Source organism: Brachycentrus maculatus, unplaced genomic scaffold, assembly GCF_059751285.1.
Source record: "Brachycentrus maculatus isolate JH-2025_06_01 unplaced genomic scaffold, ASM5975128v1 h1tg000007l, whole genome shotgun sequence".
Lineage (NCBI taxonomy): Eukaryota > Metazoa > Arthropoda > Insecta > Trichoptera > Brachycentridae > Brachycentrus > Brachycentrus maculatus.
In genome coordinates, this window is record NW_028280762.1 from 1,593,474 (window position 1) to 1,619,090 (window position 25,617).

Sequence of the window (25,617 nt, forward strand, 5' to 3'; positions counted from 1 at the left end):
TAATTAATGTTTTACTTAGTAAATACCACTGTTTCTTAAAATTTACTGTGACACGTGTTCGACGCATTCCGCATCATTTTCAAACACTGCGAAATGCATCGAAACACGTGTCACAGTAGATTTTAAGAATTAGTGGTATTTACTAAGTAAAACATTTATCAAATATGGATAGATTTTACCACAAAGTGACTGCCGAATCAATTAATGAAAATAAAATATAATGATTAAATAAAACACTTGTTTTTTACCACTTGAGTTTTATTATAGACTACATGTTTCAGAAGTTAAACTTCCATCATTCAGGTCTGTATAATAACTGCAACATGCAGTCTATAATAAAACTCAAGTGGTAAAAAACAAGTGTTTTCTTTAATCATTGTAACATGTCTTACCGCAAAGTTAATGCCGAAACAATAAATAAAATAAAATATGTTTTAAACGTGTGCTTTCTATTTTCTTCTTTTTCAACTAATTAAACTGAGCCACAGTAACGCGTGAACGGGTATAACTACTGAAAAATAAATTTCTTATTAATTTTTTTATTTATTTAACAGAAATCCATATTCAATTTTATTATTTTCAATGTCTAGTTTTTTTGTCGTGTAATGGTATAAAAGAGATGTTTTGAACAAGTTCGTATTTGCTGTAGCCAAACATTTGTTGATCCTTTTTTTATCAGTAATCTCCTTTGAATGGTTGTTCAAGATGCTCCGTCTTTGTGATGTTGTTTTTCAAACGAAATAAAAGGCCGTATTTTTGGAAAACTGTTCGTGTCTTCATCCTTTAGCGCCTCCTAACACGCGAGCCATCTTATTCTGACTGTCAGCATATTATTTTAACCCATGATTTTTAAAGACGGTATTATTCAATAACAATCTCTCAGAATAGTTTTATTTTTATCTACTATTAAATTTTTTCCTTCGGAATTCATGTAAAAGTACGATTCCAAGTTTAACAAAACGTGCATTTTTTTACCCAAACTAACTAATCATCACGCCACTTTACGCAGGGATAGATGGAGAGAATAGAACGCCACACCAATCTATCTTTACAAACAATCTTCGCTTCTTCAACATTCATGCATCTCCTCATACATACACGCCAAGTATTCCGACTCTGACCCAACCACATTCAAGTATTTGAAATACTTGATCATCCGAAGTTTTATTTGGTTTTCCTCTGCTTCTATTACCAACCACATTTGCCTCATAAATTTGTTTTATTGTCTTTTCTTTACTCATTCAACTATGGTCAATAAAAGCAACATTTAGGAATATTCACATTTTTCCCGTTTTTAAATCACATTTTCATATGGTGTACAAAATACATATCACCGGTGCACAAGAAAGTTTTTAGCACCGCAAGGGAAGGGTTAATATCATTTCGATACTCATATCGATATATCGCTCACTCCTTTCAACAACGTCATAAATAAAATAAAAACTTGATTTTTCAGGAGATCGTTTTTAAAGCTTAAAAATGTAATACAATGGATGAAAAATAAATATCAAGCCACTTATTGAACTTTTAAGCGCGCAACAGATCTTTTTAAGTAAAACCTGAATGTTTTTTCACCATTCAAAAAATATTAAGTATATTTAAAAAATTATTAAAAAATACCCTTTCTTCAAAATGCAAAAACAACACTTTCTGCCCTGTAGCGGGTAAAAATTAAGTTAAAATATGTCGCTTTTGCTGGGATATTATAGTATATTTTCTGGGCATTTCGAAAACATGCACAAATGAAAATCGATTATTTTTGAAATATGACGTTCTTGAAAGGAGTGAGCGATATGTACCTAATAACTGGGGTTCTCAGCCTAGGTTGGTACTATGTATAACTTTAAAATTGTCTCCATTACATACAGCTCCAAGTTTTCCAATACAAACTTAGTCAGCATTTGTTTGCTCTCTCACGACATCCGAGAATATATCACTGCAAGTTGCTCGCGTCTCCAAACTTCATGATTCGTGGATGGTAAACGCTTCAACAGTCCGAAACTCCCTCTGGCAACTTTGCTCCACTCTGTATGCCCTACCGGCGCGCAGCATTTTCATGTATTTTGTTTTATTCCTTATGGCTTCGGCTTGTGCAACACCGCGTATGTTGGATTTTGTCATGCTGCGTTTTCTTTTTGTTAGAATGTGGAGCGTGAAAATTCGTTTTAACATTAGATTAAATATTTTTTCCTTCATTTATTGAATTTATATTTTTTTTTGATATAACAAATAATCTTTCAATGTGTTTTTAAAATTGCATTTTGTATAAGTGATTTTTGTTTTCCAAAAACAAACTACTTTAATGAAATATGTTTACATTTTTATAAAATCATTTCTTTGTTTTTATGAACAGTTAAAACAGATGCGTAGCATAAATCTTTTTCATAAATATATTTTCATTGTTTATAATAAAAATATAAAATATAATGTTTGAAAAATAAGTATTATTTTAACCTATGTATCTTTTATATTTTTATTCTTTCAAATTTACCCCTAATGACGAATATTTAAAATATGTATTAAAAGGCGTATTTTTATATGGAATTTTCACAAGAAAACTATTCGTAATTTCTAATTGTAGTATTATTTATTTGATATTTTTTTCGATGCAAAAATGTTATTTCACCTTAAAAGTATTTCGACAGTTCACTGCCATCTGTGTGATTTCAACAGAAACCGTCGCAAGCTCTGAAGTTTTGCCGGTGAGCTTTTCCACCCCTATACTAGCCGTAGATTCATACTTTGGCTACTTCCGGTAGATGGCAGTACGCGTTGCAAATAAATGGTTTTCATGTTCGTTTTTTGTGGTATTATTTTTATGTTTCTGCTCACGTGTTATTTATTCCTTCATATATTATGTTAAATAAATTTGTATTTTTAATTGAATATGTAAAATGTAATAATTAATGATTGGTGCGAATGACTTGGCATTTGTGTGCGATTGTAAAGTTTGTATGTTTTCACAAGGTACATTTATGGGTACTTGTGGTATTCACAAGGTACATTATATATATATATATATATATATATATATATATATATATATATATATATATATATATATATATATATATATATATATATATATATATATATATATATATATATATATATATATATATATATATATATATATATATATATATATATATTTATATATATATATATATATATATATATATATATATATATATATATATATATATATATATATATATATATATATTTATATATATATATATATATATATATATATATATATATATATATATATATATATATATATATATATATATGTATATATATATATATATATATGTATATATATATATTTATGTATATATATATATATATATATATATATATATATATATATATATATATATATATATATATATATATATATATATATATATATATATATATATATATATATATATATATATATATATATATATATATATATATATATATATATATATATATATATATATATATATATATATATATGTATATATATATATATATATATATATATATATATATATATATATATATATATATATATATATATATATATATATATATATATATATATATATATATATATATATATGTGTGTGTGTGTGTATTTATTTATATAATTGTATTATGCAAAAGATGTCGTGACCCAGTTTAAAAACGTTAATTTGTTTTAAGTATATTTGAATACTCTAAATATAATTCTCCATATTATCTCTGATATCGTATCGTACAAGAGAAAGTGACCAGGTGCATTTTTTACAAAAACGTAATCATTGACTATTTGATATCTTACTAGCTTAATATTGCCCTGAAAAAAATCCCAAAGGATTTTAAACTAGGAAGTATAATAAATTGACTTGTTAAAAATGACTAACTGCATTGATGCTTATTTTCTTGCCAAGCAAAAGTGACTTAAATGGCCTTCCTGAACATTTCACGTTTTGTTAGTTGGTCACTTTCCTCTGTACGACTTCGATTAATTCTCTAAAATTAATTCATTTCAATGAAATTGTAAATTAATCCAATATTTATATATTTTTAATTACAAAAACTACTACAATAATGTAATTATTTTACTGTATTTGCCAATTCTCATATTTTTGTTTGTTTCAGCTTTCGGAACTTGAGCAGCGGGTGATGGAAGCGGAGGGTCGCGCGGAGGAGGCCGAGGATAAGGTAAATAGGGTAGTTCACCCACCAACCCCCCGGCTAATGTTTTTGCCGAGAATTTTCACTCAACATTTAGTGAAATTATAGTTACCTTAAACATTAAGAGTAAACCCATTCACATGTGGGATTAGACTTTAGAACTTATCAAGATGGATCGTAATTAGGAACATGATAAACGGTGTTGCATATGTCGTAGCTAGATTCTAGAGTCATTTGGATGATAGGTAATTTAGATAAAAAATAGCAGATCCCTTGAGTTACTAACCTCACTATTTTTCGCGTCCATATTTAAAAAAATATCAACATAACATATCCCTTTTATTTTCAATATCGTTAATGTTTCTATCTTCTTCTGTTTTAAATTTTTTTTAAATAAAATCCTTTTTTTTATTATGTTTTTTTCCAAACATTCTGATTTTATAAATTTTTAACACTTTTTAAATTTTTAAGACTTATTTTGTTGGTCATTTGTTTTGGTTTATTAAAACATGAAGCAATAATGCATTTTACTTTAAGAAATCACAACTTGTAGCTCACAAGTTGTCATTTGGAGTTGACGTATTCGCTACACAATGCACAATAAAAACAACATTTAGGAGTTTTTAAATCATATTTTCATATTATGTACGGAGCGCGTGGAAGTTTTTGGTAAGGGAAAGGTAATTAACTATGAATATTTCAATGTTTTAGAATTTAGTACATAAACCCTGATGATGACAAGGTTCTTGTCGAAACCGGTTGGACAAAGTGTACCGATAAAAAGTAGCTCAAACAAAGTTGTTTTATTTTATAAAGTTCATAAAATGTGCCACAAAGTATCATATATAGAAAAACATTCAAGAAACGTATATTGATATTCTGGTGGCTAATAACTATTTTTTTAAACGTATTATTTTCACTGAATGATTTCTTTACCTTTTTCTCGTAAAATTTTGTACTTAAAGGGATAATGTTTGTTTGTTCGAAACCTTGAATCACCTTAAGTTATCCATCAATTGCTTTGAAATTCCGACACGACGTTGGATTCAAATACGTGTGTAATTTTCTTAAATTTACACATGTTTGTGTATATATAAAACAGTACAAAATATGTGAAAAAATGTTTTTCCACCTCTTATGGTAAAACATGTTTTTATGTCGTTCGTTGGACCGCAATGGCAGCACCATATATTAAACATAAAACAGCACGCGCAATACTAAGCATTACTCATGACGGACGGCGTGCTTCTTAACGTAGCATTTTTTCATATTTTTTTTTGCATTGTTTCAATTTTTTTTAAATATTTTCATTGCTTCACGCGCTTTGTTAAATTAAACATATGTAAAAATGTACTTTCTTTTCCATTTAACCGGACTGAGCTACAGCAATGTGTATTTGATTACAGCTAGCATTGTAATGTATTTAAAAAATTCACGCGCACCCTTGTGAAAATCACATCCCCTTTTACATTTTTTTCGCAATTGAATTGTTGAATTTTTACACTAGACTTGAAGGGGGTACATTTCGTGTTTGTTTCTGCATTATCGATCTAGTTCGTCCTATTTGCTGCTATATATTACATAACTCCCCTTAAACACTCTGGTTAGGGGTTGCTACTTTCTACTCACCCCAACTGAAATTACTTCGGTCACACGAAATCCACTATACATACGCACTTGTTCGGCTTCAATCGATAATCGTGCGTTACCATGTTTTATGTCCTCATTAGCGGTACTTAATAGACATATATGGCAGCTTTTCACTTTTCTCACCCTTGCATGGGTAAGGTATAGGTACTATTTATCACTTTTGCAGTATTTTGAGTGTATGGAATTATAACGTTGAGCAAAAGAAGGATGAAAATGTTTGATACGGTGTTTGAAAATGATGCGGAATGCATCGAAACAAATTTCACAGTCGATTTTAAGAAATAGTGATATTTACTAAGTAAAACTTATACTAAAATCGATAGATTTTACCACAAGGTGCCGAATCAATTAATGGAAAAGGGATGAAACTAGACTGCAGTCGAAATGCAATCTCTCAGACGAATGTACGGCAAAAAGAATGATTGCAAAGGTGAGATAAGCATTATCGATTAAATAAGGAAAGGTGTGTTGAGATGGTGAGGACGTTTAGAACGAACGAGTGAGGAAAGAACGGTAAAACATATCTATGAGGCGATTGCAGTTGGGAATAGGAGCAGAGGAAGTCTAATGAAAACTTGACATAATCAAGTATGCCAAATTGTACTTGAATGTGGTCGTCATGTCAAGCGTCGGAATAATCGGCGAATAAATAATAAAGTGATGCATGAACGTGGAAGAGGGGAAAAATGTTAACAAAGATAGAGTGATGTGGTTTTCTATTCTCTCTGCCTACCGCTGCGGGGAAGCAGCTTGATAGTTAGTTAGTTAGTTTGTTATATTTGTATAAATATATTATCTGTGGGGGAAACATCCAGTGTCTGATAAATGAGAAGTATGACTAAAAAATCAACAATTTATTTAAATCCAATTTATGACAATAATTCGAAATCGGAAAGAATGACTTAGGTACAAATAAATTTACATAAAATTTTTCAAACGATCCTTAATCTCAATAAATAATTTATGACGGGTGTAATTTTTTTTTTCAGAAGAATAAATCGTTAGTCGATATACTAACGCAGTGATTTTGTTTATAATTTGGTCACCCTAAAATTCATCCCCTGTCATCCTTCAAAGCATTCATTATATTCTTTCCCGTCATGTACATTCATCTTCCCTAGACGCTTTACGTTTCCACCCCATGTAATAATACAATCTTCACATTTCACTAATACAGCCGAATTATTTTTCTGGGAGAATCGCTTAATTTCGTGGTGCTGTCAACTTAGTCATAGTATAATCGAAAAATCAATTAATATGGTTTTCTTCCTCTAACCCTTATCCGCACCCAATGGTGCATAGGGCACTGCATCGTAGCGACGCAGTGTTATCTTGATTGTTAATTGCGTGAAGGCAAGGTGATCGGCCCTGCGCTTCTTGTACCAAGTCCAGGATGATATTAAATAAATATGAGAGTGAAAATCGGCCATTTCACTCTCATACTTATTTAATATCAATTTTGACCCCCCTGGGAATCGAACCCGGGACCTCCAGCACGGTAGCCAAACGCGCTGACCACTGCGCTATGGAGGTGGACAAAGTATGGTTTTAGGTCCCTTTTAAACGAAATTAGGTATTATTAATAAGTATATAAGATTTGATTCTTAAATTATGTGCTCGTAAATCAATAGCTTTGAAAATATTGATATATACCACTTTAAATAGATATTGGGGTGGCGTTTAGTCTTTAATTGGATTATTTCACCCGTATTATTTTACAAACGTTTCTACATACTTTTGCCATACAATTTTTTGTTATTAAAAACAATTTTTCATCTTGTTTAGGAAAAAACAATATTTAGTGGAACAGGAGTATAGAAAAAAATTCCATGACTGCATTAAAAAAAAAAAAAAAATGTATTGACTTACAACATTTTGAATGTGTCCAAATACTTGATCACGAATTTGGAGTATCTCCAACTATCGAAGTTAATTTTCATATTATTTTTCGACATCTCATCAAAAATGAAGAAGAAAAAATAAGTCTGGGCATTTACAGGGCTGACGACCGTTATAGTCTGGTTTAAGTGATCACTTTACACACGTGTAACATTCACCGATTCTACCCATTATTGACAACCACACTTCTCAAATTCTTGGAAGTTCTTTGTATATGAACCAATTTTGAAACGTTGTTCTCGAATCACTACAACTTCACTAGAGACATCTATTGGTGAGATGAAAAATAATTTGAAAAATACTCCTATAATTGGAGATAATCCAGATTTGTAGTATTTGGAGACACTCAAAATGTTGTAAATACAATTTTTTGTTATTAAATACAATTTGTCATCTGGTTTAGGAATAAACAATATTTAGTGGAACAGGAGTATAGAAAAATTTTCTATGAGTGCATATAAAAATAAAAATAAATGTATTGACTTCTTCATCTTGGCTCCATCACAACCTATCGTCTTTGTAGACTATTGGGGTCAGCTATCGTTTTCATTTTATTATTTTAGCTCATAATTTGACCTGATAATTTATTAACAACATTTTGAGTGTGTCCAAAGACTTGTTCACAAATCTGGATTATCTCCAATGAAAGGAGTTATTTATCGTATTATTTTTTGACATCTCAACATAGATGAAGAAGAATATGGATGTCAGGATGTTTATGGGGCTTACAATAAAAAAAACTATCCAAAGTTGTTCAATGGAATATTATCTTCGTTTTCATAAATTTGCGATGCATCTTTTTTAATTTCATCGATTATGCTTATCAGAATTGCATTCTTTCCTCTCTGATCATGCCAAGTTTTTCCTTAATCTCATATTTTCATATTTATTGACATTTCATGCATGTTGAACTACTCTTGATGAAACGACTCGCGGTCAAACGGAACCCAGTGAATCGAGAGTGTTCTGAATCCGTTCACGTCAGCTGCAGCCCGCTAGATCTTCCTCCTTCCTGCCCTCGTTCTCTGCATCTCGTGTCGTGGCGGCCATTTTCCTAGCGCATGCGCCTCCGCAAATCGGGGCGAATTTAGCCCCTATTTCTCCCAGCCACGCGCTACAATATACATACCCTTCAACCCCGTACACACTTGTGTCGGGTCATACGATTTTTTTCAGGACGCTTACGCCGTCCGTATTTTGCTGCTGAAACGCCCGTACATCGAATGTCGCATCCATTTTATCAACGAATCCGTAATTTATATTAAGTGATGCCCTGTTCAGTGTTTTTCGTCATTCGTGCCGTATTTGATCGATAACGCACTCGGCCCTCATTCAATTATTTAATACAAACGCCAGCTAATGTCTGAGTTGTGTTCTAACATATCCTTTGCGTGGTTCCATCCTTTAAACTGTCAATCGGCCTATTTTATCGTCTGATTTTACTATTACGTATAAAACCTAGCGACGTCTTATGTATTTCTCTGACGGATTTTGCTCATAAACATTCAACTAATCAAATACGTAAATAGAGAGATATTTGAACATTTTGATATCTTATAATTCTTAAGTGTCGTGATTCAAGTACGGGTACCATTTATCGAATCAAAATATTGTGATATTTTTTTTGTTCGTAGACTCGATCTCGATAACAACAAATCGTGAACGGTTAGTGTAACTTGATGGAAAGTGTGTTTCTACGTAGTGCTTTCCGCGTTAGACGTTTGAGTTGACACACAGACCGGTGTTACTGAAAGGGGTAGGGTGATAGTTCCGATATTAGATGCGTTGAATGGCATTGTTTCTGTTGGATTCGTGTCTCGTACCGTCCCTTTCAATGTCAGACAAGGAACCCGAGAAGCCCTGGCGGCTGAAGTACAAACTAACGACGCTTGAGCGGCGTGACTGTGCTGCCGCCACGTAGCGACCAACCGTAAGTACCCCGTCGAGAAAATGGCGACGCTTTCCCGCTTTTTTATACGTCACTTTTTGCACATTTTCACATAATTTGAAGTTATAAAACTGTTTATACTTCCCTTTTATCGTGCCATTGATTAAATTGTGGTTTACATGAAAATATTGATATTTATTTATTTATTTTCAAGTCTATATAATTTAATTTACATCAGATATACCATGAAAAATCATGATAAACAACAACAAAACACTTTGTCTTAAAAAAAAAATTTAATCTTGCCATACAATAGAAAGTACTGCTTATTTTTTTTTATCAAATGTCAGATTTTATTTTTAAGTTTAGATGCTATTAGCTTTTCATTTCAAAAGCTCATCTTAGTCTTCAGTTCATATTCGAGTTATTCTTAATACAGCATTGGTAGCCGGTTTCAATTTAGTTAAAAAAAAAAACAAATATTATTTTCTACATATATATATATATATATATATATATATATATATATATATATATATATATATATATATATATATATATATATATATATATATATATATTGTATATATATATATATATATATATATATATATATATATATATATTGTATATATATATATATATATATATATATATATATATAAATATGTATGTATATATATATATATATACATATATATATATATATATATATATATATATATATATATATATATATATATATATATATATATATATATATATATATATATAATTATATATATATATATATATATATATATATATATATATATATATATATATATATATATATATATATATATCCATAAAGGTACATATACAAACACCCACAAATATTAATAACGTTCGTGATTTTGTGTCATAAAAAACCTATTAAATTTAAGTCTTTTACTATTCAAGATTAAATGACTCATTTGAATTTTGCTCAATTCATATCAGTCTTTTCTTAGAATGAGTTGTATTTTATTAATCATCCAACCGGATATACTTTACTAAAAATATAATCCATATCCCGAGACAAGCCTAGACATACATAAGGAAATCTACGGTGTCAACACAGCATCGCAAAAATATATTTAAATTCTCATCTTCAGTATTTACATACAAAACTTATTCTTTTCTTTTTCAACAAGGTTTTTCGCTGACCATATTTAATTAAGCAAAGGTCTCGCTCGTGTTTTCCAACCCATCTATAAATATACTGATTTTACTTTCTTACTTCGAAATTCAGACACACACAAATATTATTAAAATATTTTATTTTTCCATTTATAAAATACTGGGAGAGATGACCTTCCTTAGCGTAGATCTTCATTTCACACCGTCATTTTATTAGCTGTTTAATTCCTTATTTTAGAAAACACCAAAATGTACAGTGGTACAGTAGTTAGCCTGTTATGCTTCAGTGCGTGAGGTCTCTTCTTCTTCTTCTTCTTCATGAGCTCTCTGTCCTCTGCTGGATATAGGCCTCTTCTTCTTCTTTCCATATCCTCCGGTCGGTTGCAGCTTGCAGCCAGTTTCTCCCCCTCACAGCGACTATGTCGTCAGACCATCTCTTTTGGGGTCTTCCGACACCTCTTTTGTTCTCCCAAGGTCTCAATCGTAAAATTCTTGGGGTCCATCTTGTGGGGCCTTTTGGTTCCAATAAATTTAAAATTAATCTTTAATATTTATATACATACCTTGGAGTTGGTACCTGAAGCGTGGAACTGAATACCTAGCCTTTTTGTAATTTATAAACAAGATAACACTGCATCGATCAAATGTAGGGTCCTATGCTCTGTCAGGTGCCAAAAGGAGTTTTTAAACCGAAATGTACATAATGAGTCCTAGCTTCAAACCAACATTACATGTGTAGGTAATATGTATTCAATATACTCGTACATATAGCCAGTGGCGTGCACACAGTTCTTTAGCAAGGTAGCCAAAAAAAACGTATTTCAACATTTTTGGGGTATCTAAATCCTTATCACAATCCTTTGTCTCAATGGTGAATGTAACACGTGTGTAAAGTGATCACTTAAACCAGCCTCTGACTGGTCGTAATCCTTGTAAATATCTAGACTTTCATATTTAAAAAAAAAAAAAAACAATTTTTCTAATTACCACTTTTTTTTTTAATTTACGTAATAAAACTTAAATTAAAAATGGATAGATTTTACCACAAAGTGACAGCCGAATCAATAATTGAAATGCCATATTTTTCTTTCTCTTTGTTGAGATGTCAAAATGTAAAAACGTATTAATTTGTATGAAAAAATAATGCATACTCTATTCAAGTTAAAAAAAATAAATTGGGTGTTTTCTCGTTTAAAGATTTTTTTATAGTCAATACATACATTTTCGTATTTTTCTTCTTCTTAAAACCTTCATTTGCACCCGATGGTGCATAGGACACTGCATCATATAAACGCAGTGATATCGCTAACACATGACGGAAAGGTGATCACCCTTCCACTTCAGGTACCAGTCCAGGGTAATATTGAATAAATATATTATTACAGTGAAAAAATCACTTATATAATTATTTGACTCCCCCTGTAAATCGAACCCAGGACTTCCAGTCACTGTTATCACAATTTTCCATTACACCAGTATCCACAATTCATTTTTCTCGTAGAATCTCCTACTTAGAGGTAGATAAAACTATTTGAGTCCCTGTATGTGTTTTTCATGTGGCACGCACGCCACTGCGTATAGCTCTGTGAACTATTCTATACCTTCCTCCCCTAAGCAACCCTTTGCTCCAGGGCGCATTAAATATGCATGCTCACTTAGGTATTTTCTGTATTACCGTTACATGCAGCTGTTGTCACTTAATAAATTCCACGGGGTGCTGACAAAATGCGACATTTGTGTAATTTATTCATTTTTATTTTTTACATTTATAAAAATAAAAAAATCAAAATCACGCAAAAATTTATCCAAATATACTTTTGTCGTATTCAAGAAAATTAAATTAACAAATCTCGTTTTTTTCTGTAGTAAACTGAGATTTGACGTTTTATGGTTTCAATATTATTTTTGAAAAACGGATACTTTTTTAAACTACTCGATATTTGAAACATAATTGAAATCGGTAAAAATATACAGGTACGAGATGTAGTAAGCACGTGCAAACGTAGTACATCTTAATCACAGGTTCTCAATCTTTTTTAGTCTAGCGCCTCCCTTACAAAATATTTCGTCGACGTGGGAATTGATGCTAATAATTTTCTGAATACGACAAAAGTATATTTGGATAAATATTTGCGTGATTTAAGTTTTTTTTATTTAAAATTATATATATATATATATAAATATATATATATATATATATATATATATATATATATATATATATATATATATATATATATATATATATATATATATATATATATATATATATATATATATATATATATATATTTATATATGTATATATGTATAAATATATATATATATATATATATATATATATATATATATATATATATATATATATATATATATATATAATATATATATATATATATATATATATATATATATATATATATATATATATATATATATATTTATTTATTTATTTATCATACATTGTTTACTATAAATATTCAGCTATTTATGTTTTATGCATAAAATCTCCATAGTTAGTATGGAAATTTGTCGTTTTTTCGAAAAAACATTACACGTAGGTACGTAAACGTTGTTGAAAAGTTTTGAAAGCTCGGTGATGGTAGATATTTTTGTTTGTATGTGAAATATTGAGAAATTTTTGTTTATTCTTTTCTGCGTCATATCTTGAGATTGCAATCATTCTCCGTCCATATTGATTCCGAGAAAAGCTTAGCGCCTTGAATTCTTGCCAGAATAAGAATTTCATATCGCGGATTCTCCTCTCCCTACCCGCACATTTAGCAGCGGGGACAACCATTACCACTGCCTCGAATATCTCATCACCTTGTTAATACTACTTTTTAGTGCGTGGGCTCTGCTGTTCTCGAAACTTTTCTTACGAAGCCACTAGTCTCGCCATTCTGTCTCCGCCACTATTCACCGTGGCGCGACAGAGAGTATTCGGATAAATCCATGTGGAAAATTCAAGTTTAATCGCCGAACTCAGTTTACGTGCCTATTTTATTACGATGTGATCGGGCGGTCGTAGTTAACTTACGATTATTCGTAGAGTCTTATTTTTCAGACTTTCATTACGCGAATACTTTTACGCGTGCGGTGACTCAAATCCCAGTGCACTTGGGATAAAATTATCGTTTTGTTTGTGCTAACTTTGTCTTAAAGATCTATCTATCACTATTTTCTGTCTAGCTTCATGTGTCATCGGCGCCATGAGTTAACATATAAATAGAGCTTATAAGTCAAATATATGATTATTATGATCGTCTTTTGTAATTTTTTCACGACGTTATTTCTTTTATTATGACTTTATTTATGGTCTAAACCAGGGGAACTTTTTCTCTTCTAAAGGCCACATTCATTTGTCTGATTCAACATAATGCCACGTTTGAAGAAATATCAAGTCAACTTATTGACTTCTTTTCGTGTTTTCATATTTAAAGATTTTCAGTTTTTTTTAATGAATCTGACGATCTTATACAATCTTACAAATAAATTATTTTTGCATTTCACTCATGGTTATATTTCAGGCATATGTACTTCAAGGGGTAGCTCTCAATTTTCAAATTCAGAAGGCTAACGGCTGCGGTAGATGTTTGACGTGTTTCCGCGTGTATTTTTTTAAGAATAAATCGTGGATGTACTGGCATAAAACTTGATGATGCAAATTATAAAATTTTGAACGTTTTATGAACTCGCGAAATATAGTAAATCATTTTAAATGTCATATTTATATGGTTTTAAAAGTTTATTCGTCTTTAAGTTTAATAGCAGGTATTTTATGCAGGCTAAAAACTTTAAATAACAGGGATTATTCAAACAGGGATTTTAGAGTTAACGTTTTTGCCAGTATACCCACGATATATTGGAAATCGATTTTTTTATAAGTACTTTTAAAAATATTTTTAGAATTATAACCATATCGTAGTCATACAGGAGAAAGTGACCAAGTGCATTGTTTAACAAAAACTTGTTCATTGACTATTTGCTATCTTACTGGCTTAATATTGCCCTGAAAAAATCCCAAAGGATTTTAAACTTGGAAGTATAATATATTGACTTAGTAAAAATGACTAACTGCATTGATGTTTATTTTCTTGCCAAGCAAAAGTGACTTAAATGGCCCTCCTTAACATTTTACGTTGTGGTAGTTGGTCACTTTCTCCTGTACGACTAGGATATATTTATTTCTAAGAAAAACGTTATAATAATTACAATACAAAAACGGTATTTTAAGCAAAAAATTCAATGACGTCTTATGTTACCTGGATTTAAAGAAAATTAAATAACTATATCGTATATTGAGCCTTAATATAGTTTGAAAAATTTAATTCAATTTTAAAATCCTTAAACCCCCACTGGGTTTGAATTCTGAAAGCTTACCGATGCGCTGGGAGACATCCTGACCGCAGGACGATTTTCCTTAATTAAACGATAAATTTGAATGCGTTTGTTTTGCTTTTAGTTTTGTTTATAAGTACACTCCGCGCTCTGCGCTCGTTCCACGGCGAATTTATTTTTAAATGCATAATCGTACCATCAGGGACAAATTGTATTTTCGAAAATACGACTCCTTTCCGTCAGGACGTTGTAAGTGGATACAAACCTTATTTTTTTTAATGACAATGTTCTATTTTTTGTACTGAATCTGAGTCAAAACTTCCGGGTTCGAACCCACTCTACCATAACTTTATACCTTTTTTGATGATTGGCTTCTTAGTCCTACAAAATGGTGTGAAATTTATGTATTGACGTATGTTATAAAAACACAAAGTATTCTTTTCTATCTAAAAAATAAAAACTGTATTAGTTTTGTTTTCATAATTATAATCCATGCAATGTAAACCGACAGAAAACCCTGTTTGTCTTATTCGATTCATCATTTTCTGACTATTTCCACACCAATTTTCCTCAAATTGGTGCTTTCGATCTTCTGCCTGGATGGTCTCAATGTGTTGGGAAAAATATTTGTATTTCTTTATTTTTTTTAAATGAAAAACTATTTGTTTTCCAAAAATATCATTTTTGAGAATTTGTGATATCGCTCGCACCTTTCAAGAACGTCATAAATCAAAAACGTGATTTTTCAGGAGAACTTTTTTGAATTTTAAAAATATAATGCAATATATTAAAAATATATATCAAGCCACTTATTGAACTTTTTACTTTGCAACTGATCTTTTTAGGTAAAACCTGAAGGTATTTTCTCCATTTGAAAAATATTTAGTATTTAAAAAAATAATAATTAAATAATACCTTTTCTTCAAAATGCAAAAACAACACTTTCTGCCATGTAGAGGGTAAATATTAAGTTAAAAATATTTCGCTTTTGCTGGGATATAGTACATTTTATGGACATTCCGAAAACATGCACAACTGAAAATTTACTAATTTTTATTTATATTACAAACCTCTAACTTTAATTTCATGTACTCAAAGCTATCAAAAATCAGAAAAATATATCTTTTTTATTTGAAAATGCGTATGTCATCAAATTATGCAATTAATTTATTTAAGTGAATGCTGGGAACAGAGTGAATGGTGCACTAAAATCAGTTTTAGCAAATAAAAATCTATCAGCGGAAGCTAAACTGGCGGTACACAATGGAGTTCTGGTTCCAACCCTTATGTATGGAAGCGAAGCATGGAGTTGGCAAAAGAAGGATGAAAGCAGACTGAATGCAGTCGAAATGCGATCGCTCAGACGAATGTGTGGCAAAACGATGTTTGATAGATGTTCGAATGATGAAATAAGGAAAGAATGAAAGGCTGAGATAAGCATTATCGATAAAATTAAGAAAGGTGTGTTGAGATGGTTTGGACATGTGGAGCGTATGAGTGAAGAAAGAACGGTTAAACAAATTTATGAGGCGAATGTAGTTGGAAAAAGAAGCAGAGGACGACCGAGGAAAACTTGGCACAATCAGGTATGTCAAATACTTGAAAGCGGCCGGGTCAGGAGTCGTAATAATCGTCGGGTATGTATGAGGAGATGCATGAATGTAGAAGAGGCAAAGAATGTTTGCAAAGACCGAGTGGTTTGGCGTTCGATTCTCTCTGCCTACCCCTGCGGGGAAGCGGCGTGATGGTTAGTTAGTTAGTTAGTTTATTTATTCAAAAAATAAAACGAAAAACCTTGTCTCTCAAAGTCAGCCACAATACTGCTAGACCCTCAGCTTATTTATACTGTATATGTAATCATAATTCATTACTTAATATTGATTTATTATGTTGCTTTCGTAGAACTTAAGGTAAAAGTTTATTTTGAGGATAGCCAAAATATACCAACTCGGTGGGGTTTGGTCGCGACTCCACCCTTGCTGTTTGCGTTGAGTCATACCAAAATGCTTCAAAGTACGTGCTCACTAGTGACGCAGGGGTGAATTCAAGTATAATTAGATGCCCCTTTTAAATATAGTTCTAGCATGTGTTTTAAATAACTTGTCCAAACTTGCCATATCGCTCACTCCTTTCAACAACGTCATAAATCAAAAAACTTGATTTTGCAGGAGATCGTTTTTAAAGTTTAAAAATGAAATGAAATGTATTAAAAATAAATATCAAGCCACTTATTGAACTTTTTACAGTGCAACAGATCTTTTTAGGTAAAACCTGAATGTTTTTTCTCCATTTGAAAAATATTTAGTATATTTAAAAAATAATTTAACAAAACCTTTTCTTCAAAATGCAAAAACAACACTTTCTGCCCTGTAGCGGGTAAATATCAAGTTGAAAATATGCCGCTTTTGCTGGGATAAAGTACATGTTCTGGGCATTCCGAAAACATGCATAACTGAAAATTTACCATTTTTTATATATGACGTTGTTGAAAGCAGTGAGCGTTATATCTTATTACAGCATTTCGACCAGTTTCGAAGCAAAAAGCTTCTCCCGCTAATAATACTCATTTAAATATCATAATGGTATTTAATTTGCTATTAATTATTAATAAAAAGAGTCTCTGTTTAATAAAATCTTTCCTAATTCCAATATAGATGGCTGTTAGGAACTCACACATACCATATTACGAGTTTGATCAATATATCTAGAAGCTTTAAAAATTTGAGCTATGCGGTTGACAATCATGGGTAGAATTAGTGAATATTACACGTGTGTAAAGTGATCACTTGACCAACCCTATGACGATCGTAAGCCTAGTTAATGCCTATACTTCCATATTCTTCATCATCTTTGTTGAGGTTGTACCGAGGCATCATGTTTACGCCGAAATATTTGTTTATTTCTTCCAATATTAAAGGAATAAGTTTTTGTCAAAATAGATTTAATATATGTGTCGGACTGTGGTCCCGTGGTTAGTATCGCTGACTCTTGAGTCAGGGTTTCTCGGTTCGAACCCACTCTACCACAATTTGATACCTATTTCTAATAATGAGCCGCTTAGGCTCACAGAAGTAGTATGAAATTGATGTATGTTTGTAAATAATAAAAACAAAAATATTTCTCTTAAAAATAAAAATAAATTGTATACTGTCTCTAATATAAATAAAAACGTATTTTTTCCCGAATATTGTCCATCGTTTAACCTTTTTTTCTTTTTCGGATATTTTTACTTTTAAAATATTAAATTGGAGATAATTAAAAAGTAAAAATAAAGTAAAAATATCAAACGTTCGAGAGATAGCTGGTTTCCCAGGAGCGAACCGGAAAGTGACAGGACATCGTCCTGAATAAAGAGGAAGAAGAAGAAGAAGGATTTTTAAATGTATATTTTATTAAGATCAATGCCGGCTCTGTACTCTGGCTCCAGCTTTACGATATTGGATAGTATCTCCGTACATACTTACGCATTCTGTGGGTGTAGAACTTGTACGTAAAGTTCGATAGAGCTTCCAGTATCCCCACCAATTATTTCTAGTTCAAAACTAAACACTCACAAAAAAATATCATTCATCTTTTATCATAAAACTTCTTATATAAATAAGATGAAAAATCCCTTTTTATACGTTCCCGTAATTATTTTCTCTCGCTTTTTGCGGCCCAGGACCTACTCAAGTAATATTGCATAGTGGCATTTTGTATAGGTATATATAGCTTAATTTTCCAGTACCATCCGACGACTTTGTAAAAAGGGTATTTCTGTGCGAAGACGTTTTCGTTGTAGTATGTTCATTTTTGCTTATTGGCGTATATTACCTGTGCTCTCTCGCGAGCTGGAGCCCTTTGTCCCCCTTCCGCTGTGCAAGTCCCTTCAGTCTGCACTAAACCGTCCGATCGGGAGGGATTTCCTTACAGATCCCCTCTGGCCGATAACAAATTCACTCAACAACCACAGAAAAAAATGTTACGCATTGACAGCGCGGTCTTCCGCGTTCGAATTCAAAATTCGTAATATTTCTTTTTCTATGGTATTATTTGCGAAATTTGAAAATAGAAGCTGTTTTCTAAGCTGAATATTCTTAGTGCTGTGACGTCTTTTTAGTGTTGTAAAAAGAGCATCGACAGTGAAGTATTGTTTTTGTCATAAAGAGGGTTACCCCCCATTTATTTTTGTACGTTTTAAAGAATCGCCGTGCGTTTATTTTTACGTGTGTATATTTCAGTGCATCCGCGTTGAATGTGTGTTTCTCGAAATGTTTTTTTTAAATAAATTCCGTGTGTTTGAATAATACTTTCATTGTTTCATTGTATTTTCAACGGTGACAACTTACCCCGGTTTTGGTGTGGTTGCTAAGACAAATACTGTCGTGGTTTATTTAATTAAGGCTATAAATCTTCCTAGGAGTAGGGGTTGTGTTTCCACCCACGTCAGTCGTCTTTCTGTGAAAATCGAAAATAACTTCGGCAATGGATGCGTCATGGGAACGTAAGTAAATTCAATTCATGAAATCACATTTAGGAAATGTATCCTTTATTTTTTTCCGAGTACGCGATGTGGAAACGTCTCTTTTATCAAATTTGGTATAATAAAACATAATCACACACATTTTTAGTGTGTCCAAATACTCGATCACAAATTTGGGATTCTCCCCTTTTGTTTTCTCCCATGAGTTATTTTTACATTTTTACATCTCAACATGAAAAAGAATATGGAAGTTTGGGTTTCAACAGGGCTTTTGACCTGTCATATGGCTAATATATATCAAGTTTACGACTATATATATTTTTAATGTGTATTTTTTACTCACTTTATTGAATTGATCTAAAATAAACCAAAAAGTGAAAGTTCGAGTTCATGATTCTGTACTTATTTGGAAATGTCAAAACGCAGGCTTGCTGGCTTAAACATACTTTTATCATTTGACAGTCGATGACAAATCGACAAACGTAATTTTTTTATTTGTTCGGGAATTGTACAGCTTTACAGTAAAAAAATATTATAGTAAAAATAATTTCATTATCAATAATAAACATTACATTACGTTAACAAAAATAGTAACATTAATTATAATAAAGCCAATTAAACAATTCCACATTTATGTTATAATTACTATTAAGACATTAAGAGATAAAAAAATACAGTATTACAGTATTCGTTACTTGAATATTGAATATTATTTATGACATCTCATCAAAGATGAAGAAGAATATGGAAGTCTGGGCATTTACGGGGCTGACGACCGTCATAGGCTGGTTTAAGTGATCACTTTACACACGTGTAACATTCACCAATTCTACCTATCATTGACAACCACACTACTCAAATTCTTGGAAGTTCTGTATATATGAACCAATTTAGAAACCTTGTTCTTGAATCAACAGAACTTCACTAGAGACATCTATTGGTGAGATGTAAAGAAGCTTTTAATTAAGCAGAAACTCTTATATTAGTATGTGAGATATCAAGAACAAGGTTTCTAAATTGGTTCATATATACAGAACTTCCAAGAATTTGAGTAGTGTGGTTGTCAATAATGGGTAGAATTGGTGAATGTTACACGTGTGTAAAGTGATCACTTAAACCAGCCTATGACGGTCGTCAGCCCCGTAAATGCCCAGACTTCCATATTCTTCTTCATCTCTGATGAGATGTCAAAAATAATATGAAAATAACTCCTGTGATTGGAGATAATCCAGATTTTGTGAACAAGTATTTGGACACACTCAAAATGCTGTGAATATTGAATATACATATCTTTAAGTATTTTTATATGAATCGAGCAAAGCGTATGCCATTTTATATATTGAAATTTCCTACTTACATCCCAAATTGTATAATATTTGGGTATGTAAAAACATGGTGCTAATCTGCAAATCTGTATCTCCTCTTATATACTTTTTTATTATTATTACAATGTATTTTTTTGTAAGAGCCAAAGTCACTCGAAAACGAGTGCAAACTTATAAAATAATAATGAGAAATTTGGAAAACGATTTTTTCCAATTTTGTCTGTATCTTTTAAATGTTTTGTTCCCCACTTTTGTTTATTTTACTATTATCAAGGTTTTTTTTAAACATTAAATTAATATTTATAAAAATGTAATATATACGAGAGCAGGAAGAATGTAATCGAATGAGTAAAGTAAAAATGTAAAAAAAAGATGAGGCGAATGTATTTGTAACAGAAGCAGAGGAAGACCGGAGAAATATTGGTGTAATCAATAATTATAATAATAAAACCCTTATCCGCACCCCAATGGTGCATAGGGCACTGCGTCATATAAACGCAGTGTTATCTTGATCGTTTACACATGAAGGAAAGGTGATCAGCCCTCCACTTCAGGTACCAGTCCAGGGTAATATTGAATAAATATGACAGTGAAAAAATCACTTTTATTTATTTTATCCCCCTTGGGAATCGAACCCGGGACCTCCAGAACGGTAGCCGAGCGTGCTGACCATTACCCTACGGAGGCGGACAATCAAGTACTTCAAATACCTTAAAGCGGGAATAATCGGCGGGTTATGCATAATTGCTGAAGAGGCGAAGATTGTTTCCAAAGGCAGATTGGTGTGACATTCTGTTCTCTCTGCCTACCCCTGCGAGGAAGCGGCGTGATGGTTAGTTAGTTAAATTTGTATTTATAAAAATTCAATATATGTATACGAGTGAATGTGAATGTTCGAATGTGGTTTGTAATAGAAGCAGAAAAAGACTGTGGAATATAATGAATGTGGAAGAGGCGAAGATTGTTTTCAAAGACAGATAGATGGGCGTGCCCTTCTATATTCTCTGCCCACCCATAATGGGAAGCGGCGTTATGTTAAGTTATTTTTTTGGCAATATATATGTACCTATTTGACGCACATTATACGCACTATTATTTAATATATTATTAGATTAAAACCAATATTTTTAGATTTTCCACTTTATTTTTATTTGGCCAGCGACCGGGTTTCGTCGTTACCGACATCATCAGACTGGTGATTTTTTTACCGACATCATCAGACCAGTCTGATGATGTCGGTAACGACGAAACCCGGTCGCTGGTCAAATAAAAATAAAGTGGAAAAGCCAAAAATATTGTTTTTAATCTAATAATATATTAAAAATGCAATTCCATCACGAAGTGTCAGTGGATAATGTAGCACTATTATTTAATGATTCGGCATTAACTTTGTGGAATGACATGTTTTAATTTTCACCAGAAGATGAAAACATCTGTAAGTTTTCGAAACTAGTCGTATATTTAAATAAAAATTATTATTTTTAAATCCGCACTTTTCGAAATTATCAAGTCTCTGGTGATTTTGCACTTAATTTATGCCCATTTTGATTCCTGCTTTGTACCATATATATACATACATAATATGGTGATATAATGGACCATAATATAGTCCGCGGTAAGAGGGGTTGTTGAACCGGCGCCTGGTGGCTATGCATCCGCACTCTGCCGACTCTAGTTCGCAGTACAGTGGGGTGCCAAAATCTCTGGGCAGAATCACATAATCGTGTATATAAGTCCCCTTGTTTTAGGGGGCTTTTTCTTCGCCAGTGTTTTTGCCTAGAATTTTCACTCATGAATTACATGAAATAATAATAATAATAATAGCAGTCGAAATGCGATCGCTCAGACGAATGTGTGGCAAAACGATGTTTGATAGATGTTCGAATGATGAAATAAGGAAAGAATGTAAGGCTGAGATAAGCATTATCGATAAAATTAAGATAGGTGTGTTGAGATGGTTTGGACATGTGGAGCGTGTGAGTGAAGAAAGAACGGTTAAACAAATTTATGAGGCGGATGTAGTTGGAAAAAGAAGCAGAGGACGACCGAGGAAAACTTGGCACAATCAGGTATGTCAAATACTTGAAAGCGGCCGGGTCAGGAGTCGTAATAATCGTCGGGTATGTATGAGGAGATGCATGAATGTAGAAGAGGCAAAGAATGTTTGCAAAGACAGAGTGGTGTGGCGTTCGATTCTCTCTGCCTACCCCTGCGGGGAAGCGGCGTGATGGTTAGTTAGTTAGTTAGTTAATTATAATAATAATAATAATAAAACCCTTATCCGCACCCCAATGATGCGTTGGGAACTGTGTCATATAAACGCAGTGTTATCTTGATCGTTTACACATGAAGGAAAGGTGATCAGGCCTCCGCTTCAGGTACCACTCCATGTTAGTATTGAATAAATATTACAGTGAATAAATCACTTATATTTATTTTACCCTCCTTGGGAATCGAACCCGGGACCTCCAGAACGGTAGCCGAGCGTGCTGACCATTACACTACGGAGGCGGACACATGAAATAATAGTAACTTTAAACATAAAGAGTAAATCCACTCACGAGTAGGCATAGGCTATGAAACTTATACTGTTAAAGCCTGAGTAGGGTCATGATAAGCGGTGTTGCAAAAGCCGTAGCTAGATTTCAGAGTCACTTGAATGTTAGGTAATTATAAAAAACTACTACTACTACTACTACTACCATCACGCCGTTTCCCCGCAGGGGTAGGCAGAGAGGATGGAACGCCACACTCTTCTGTCCTGACATACACTCCTCGCCTCCTTCACATCCATACATCAAGTCATACATGCCCTCCGATTACGCAGACTTTTGACACCGCCAGATTTTAGGTTCTGATTGATCTGATCGTGCCAAGTCTTTTTCGGTCGTCCACGTTCTGTTTTCCCTCTCACATTCGCCACATATATTTTCTTAGTCATTCTCTCGTTATCCATTTGCTCCACATGTCCATACCACCGCAAAGAACTCTTCCTAATCTTTTCAATTATTCCTCGTTCAGCCTTACATTCCTTTCTTATATCGTCGTAGATATCGATCAAAATATAAATAATGATAAAAAAGAAACAATACAGTAAAAGCTCGATATAACGGACCACAGATATAACGAACAAAAATCCGCAAAATAAATAATATATATTTTTGTAATTTTAGAGTCAAACAGCAAACGTGCAAGCAAGCGCGTCGAAATACACTACTCATACTATCTCATGACATACGAGTTCACAATAGCTATCTATATTGGATCGAGAAAGCTTTTATTTAGCAGAGACCTTTTTAATATACTGTGTCATGAGATTGATCAATATATTATTTTAGGAGTTCATAAAATTTGAGTTGTGTAGTTGTTAATCGTGGGTAGAATGGTGAATGTTATACGTATAAAACGTGATAACTTAACCAGCCTGTGACAGGTCATAAAGCCTGTAAATACCCAGCTTTTAAATTCTTCTTCATGTATGCGGAGATGTCAAAAAATGTTATAATAAGTCCTAAGTGGAGAAAACCCAGATATGTGATTTGTGAATAAGTTTACTGTGTCGATTTGTGGTCCCGTGGTTAGTGTCGCAGACTCCCGAGTCAGAGTTTCTCGGTTCGAACCCATTCTACCTCAATTTGATTCCTATTTCTAATAATGAGCCGCTTTGGCTCACAGGAGTTGTATGAAATTGAAGTATTTTTGTTAATAATAAAGACACGAATATTTCTCTTTTTTATATATATTTTTTTGTCCTCGCGTTATAAAAATAACACAGTTCCGGTAATGATAGCTTTGCGACAGAATCATTTCAATCAATTCCGATATTTCATTATGCACCTATGAGTGATATTAATTGCGTTCTTGGAACCGCAATGCCACAAATGTATTGAATTTATATCATATATTTCGAAACTGATTATATATACCTAAAACATATTGTATTTCAACGCTTTTTTTGCAAACGGGTAATACTCGTATATGTATTAAATTTTTGTACAATATAAAAATAAATATAAAAATACTTCATTGCAACAGTATTCAGAATTCTCCTTTCGTATACAAATAGTAGGCGCACGTTTAAATCTAAATCTTACGTATTAAATAATGCTATCTATCCTGGAATAAAGTGATATGCAGGGTGAATATTGCACTGTATTTTCTTCGTTTTTGTCTTAAAAGTGCCATATACCCTTTAATAACATAATTTTCATTATAAATTTTGCATTTAAAATTTTTGTTATTGTGTGAATGCCATCTATCCTTGAATAACGTAATAAATAGGCAGGGTGAATTTTGCCTTTCTTGTTTTCGTTATTGTTTTAATAATGCCATCTCTCCAAAAATAACGTTTTTAAACGTAGGGTGAATTTTTTTGTCCTTTTTCTTTTAATGGTGCCATATTTCCTAGTATAACGTAATGTGCAGCGTTATTTTTTCATTTTATTTTTCGTTAATGTTTTTTTTAACGATTCCGATACTCAAAGAATAACATTAAATGCAGGGTGAGTTTTATATGTTTTTTTTTATATATTTTTTTAAAATATCATCTCTCCTAAAATAACTTAATTTGCTAGGTGATTTTTCATTTTATTTTTCGTTAGTGTTTTTTTAACAATTCTGATACTCAAAGAATAACATTAAATGCAGGGTGAATTTTATATGTTTTTTTCTGATTTTTTTTTAAAATGTCATATCTTCTAAAATTATGTAATATGCAA

The 25,617-nt window shown here is 31.9% G+C and overlaps 1 protein-coding gene across 7 annotated transcripts in view; it reads left to right on the plus strand.

The window, feature by feature from the left end:
- Positions 1-25,617, plus strand: part of LOC148313611 (uncharacterized protein CG43867) — a 481,259-nt gene that overhangs the window by 420,114 nt on the left and 35,528 nt on the right. For 4 of the 7 annotated variants that reach the window (XM_088260074.1, XM_088260080.1, XM_088260095.1 and 1 more), the window contains one exon: positions 4,138-4,200. In XM_088260074.1, coding sequence (XP_088116200.1) covers positions 4,138-4,200 — 63 coding nt within the window. Of the gene's footprint in view, positions 1-4,137; positions 4,201-19,332; positions 19,596-25,617 lie in introns of those variants that run through there. The other 3 variants (XM_088260103.1, XM_088260111.1, XM_088260119.1) reach the window with 2 other exon arrangements.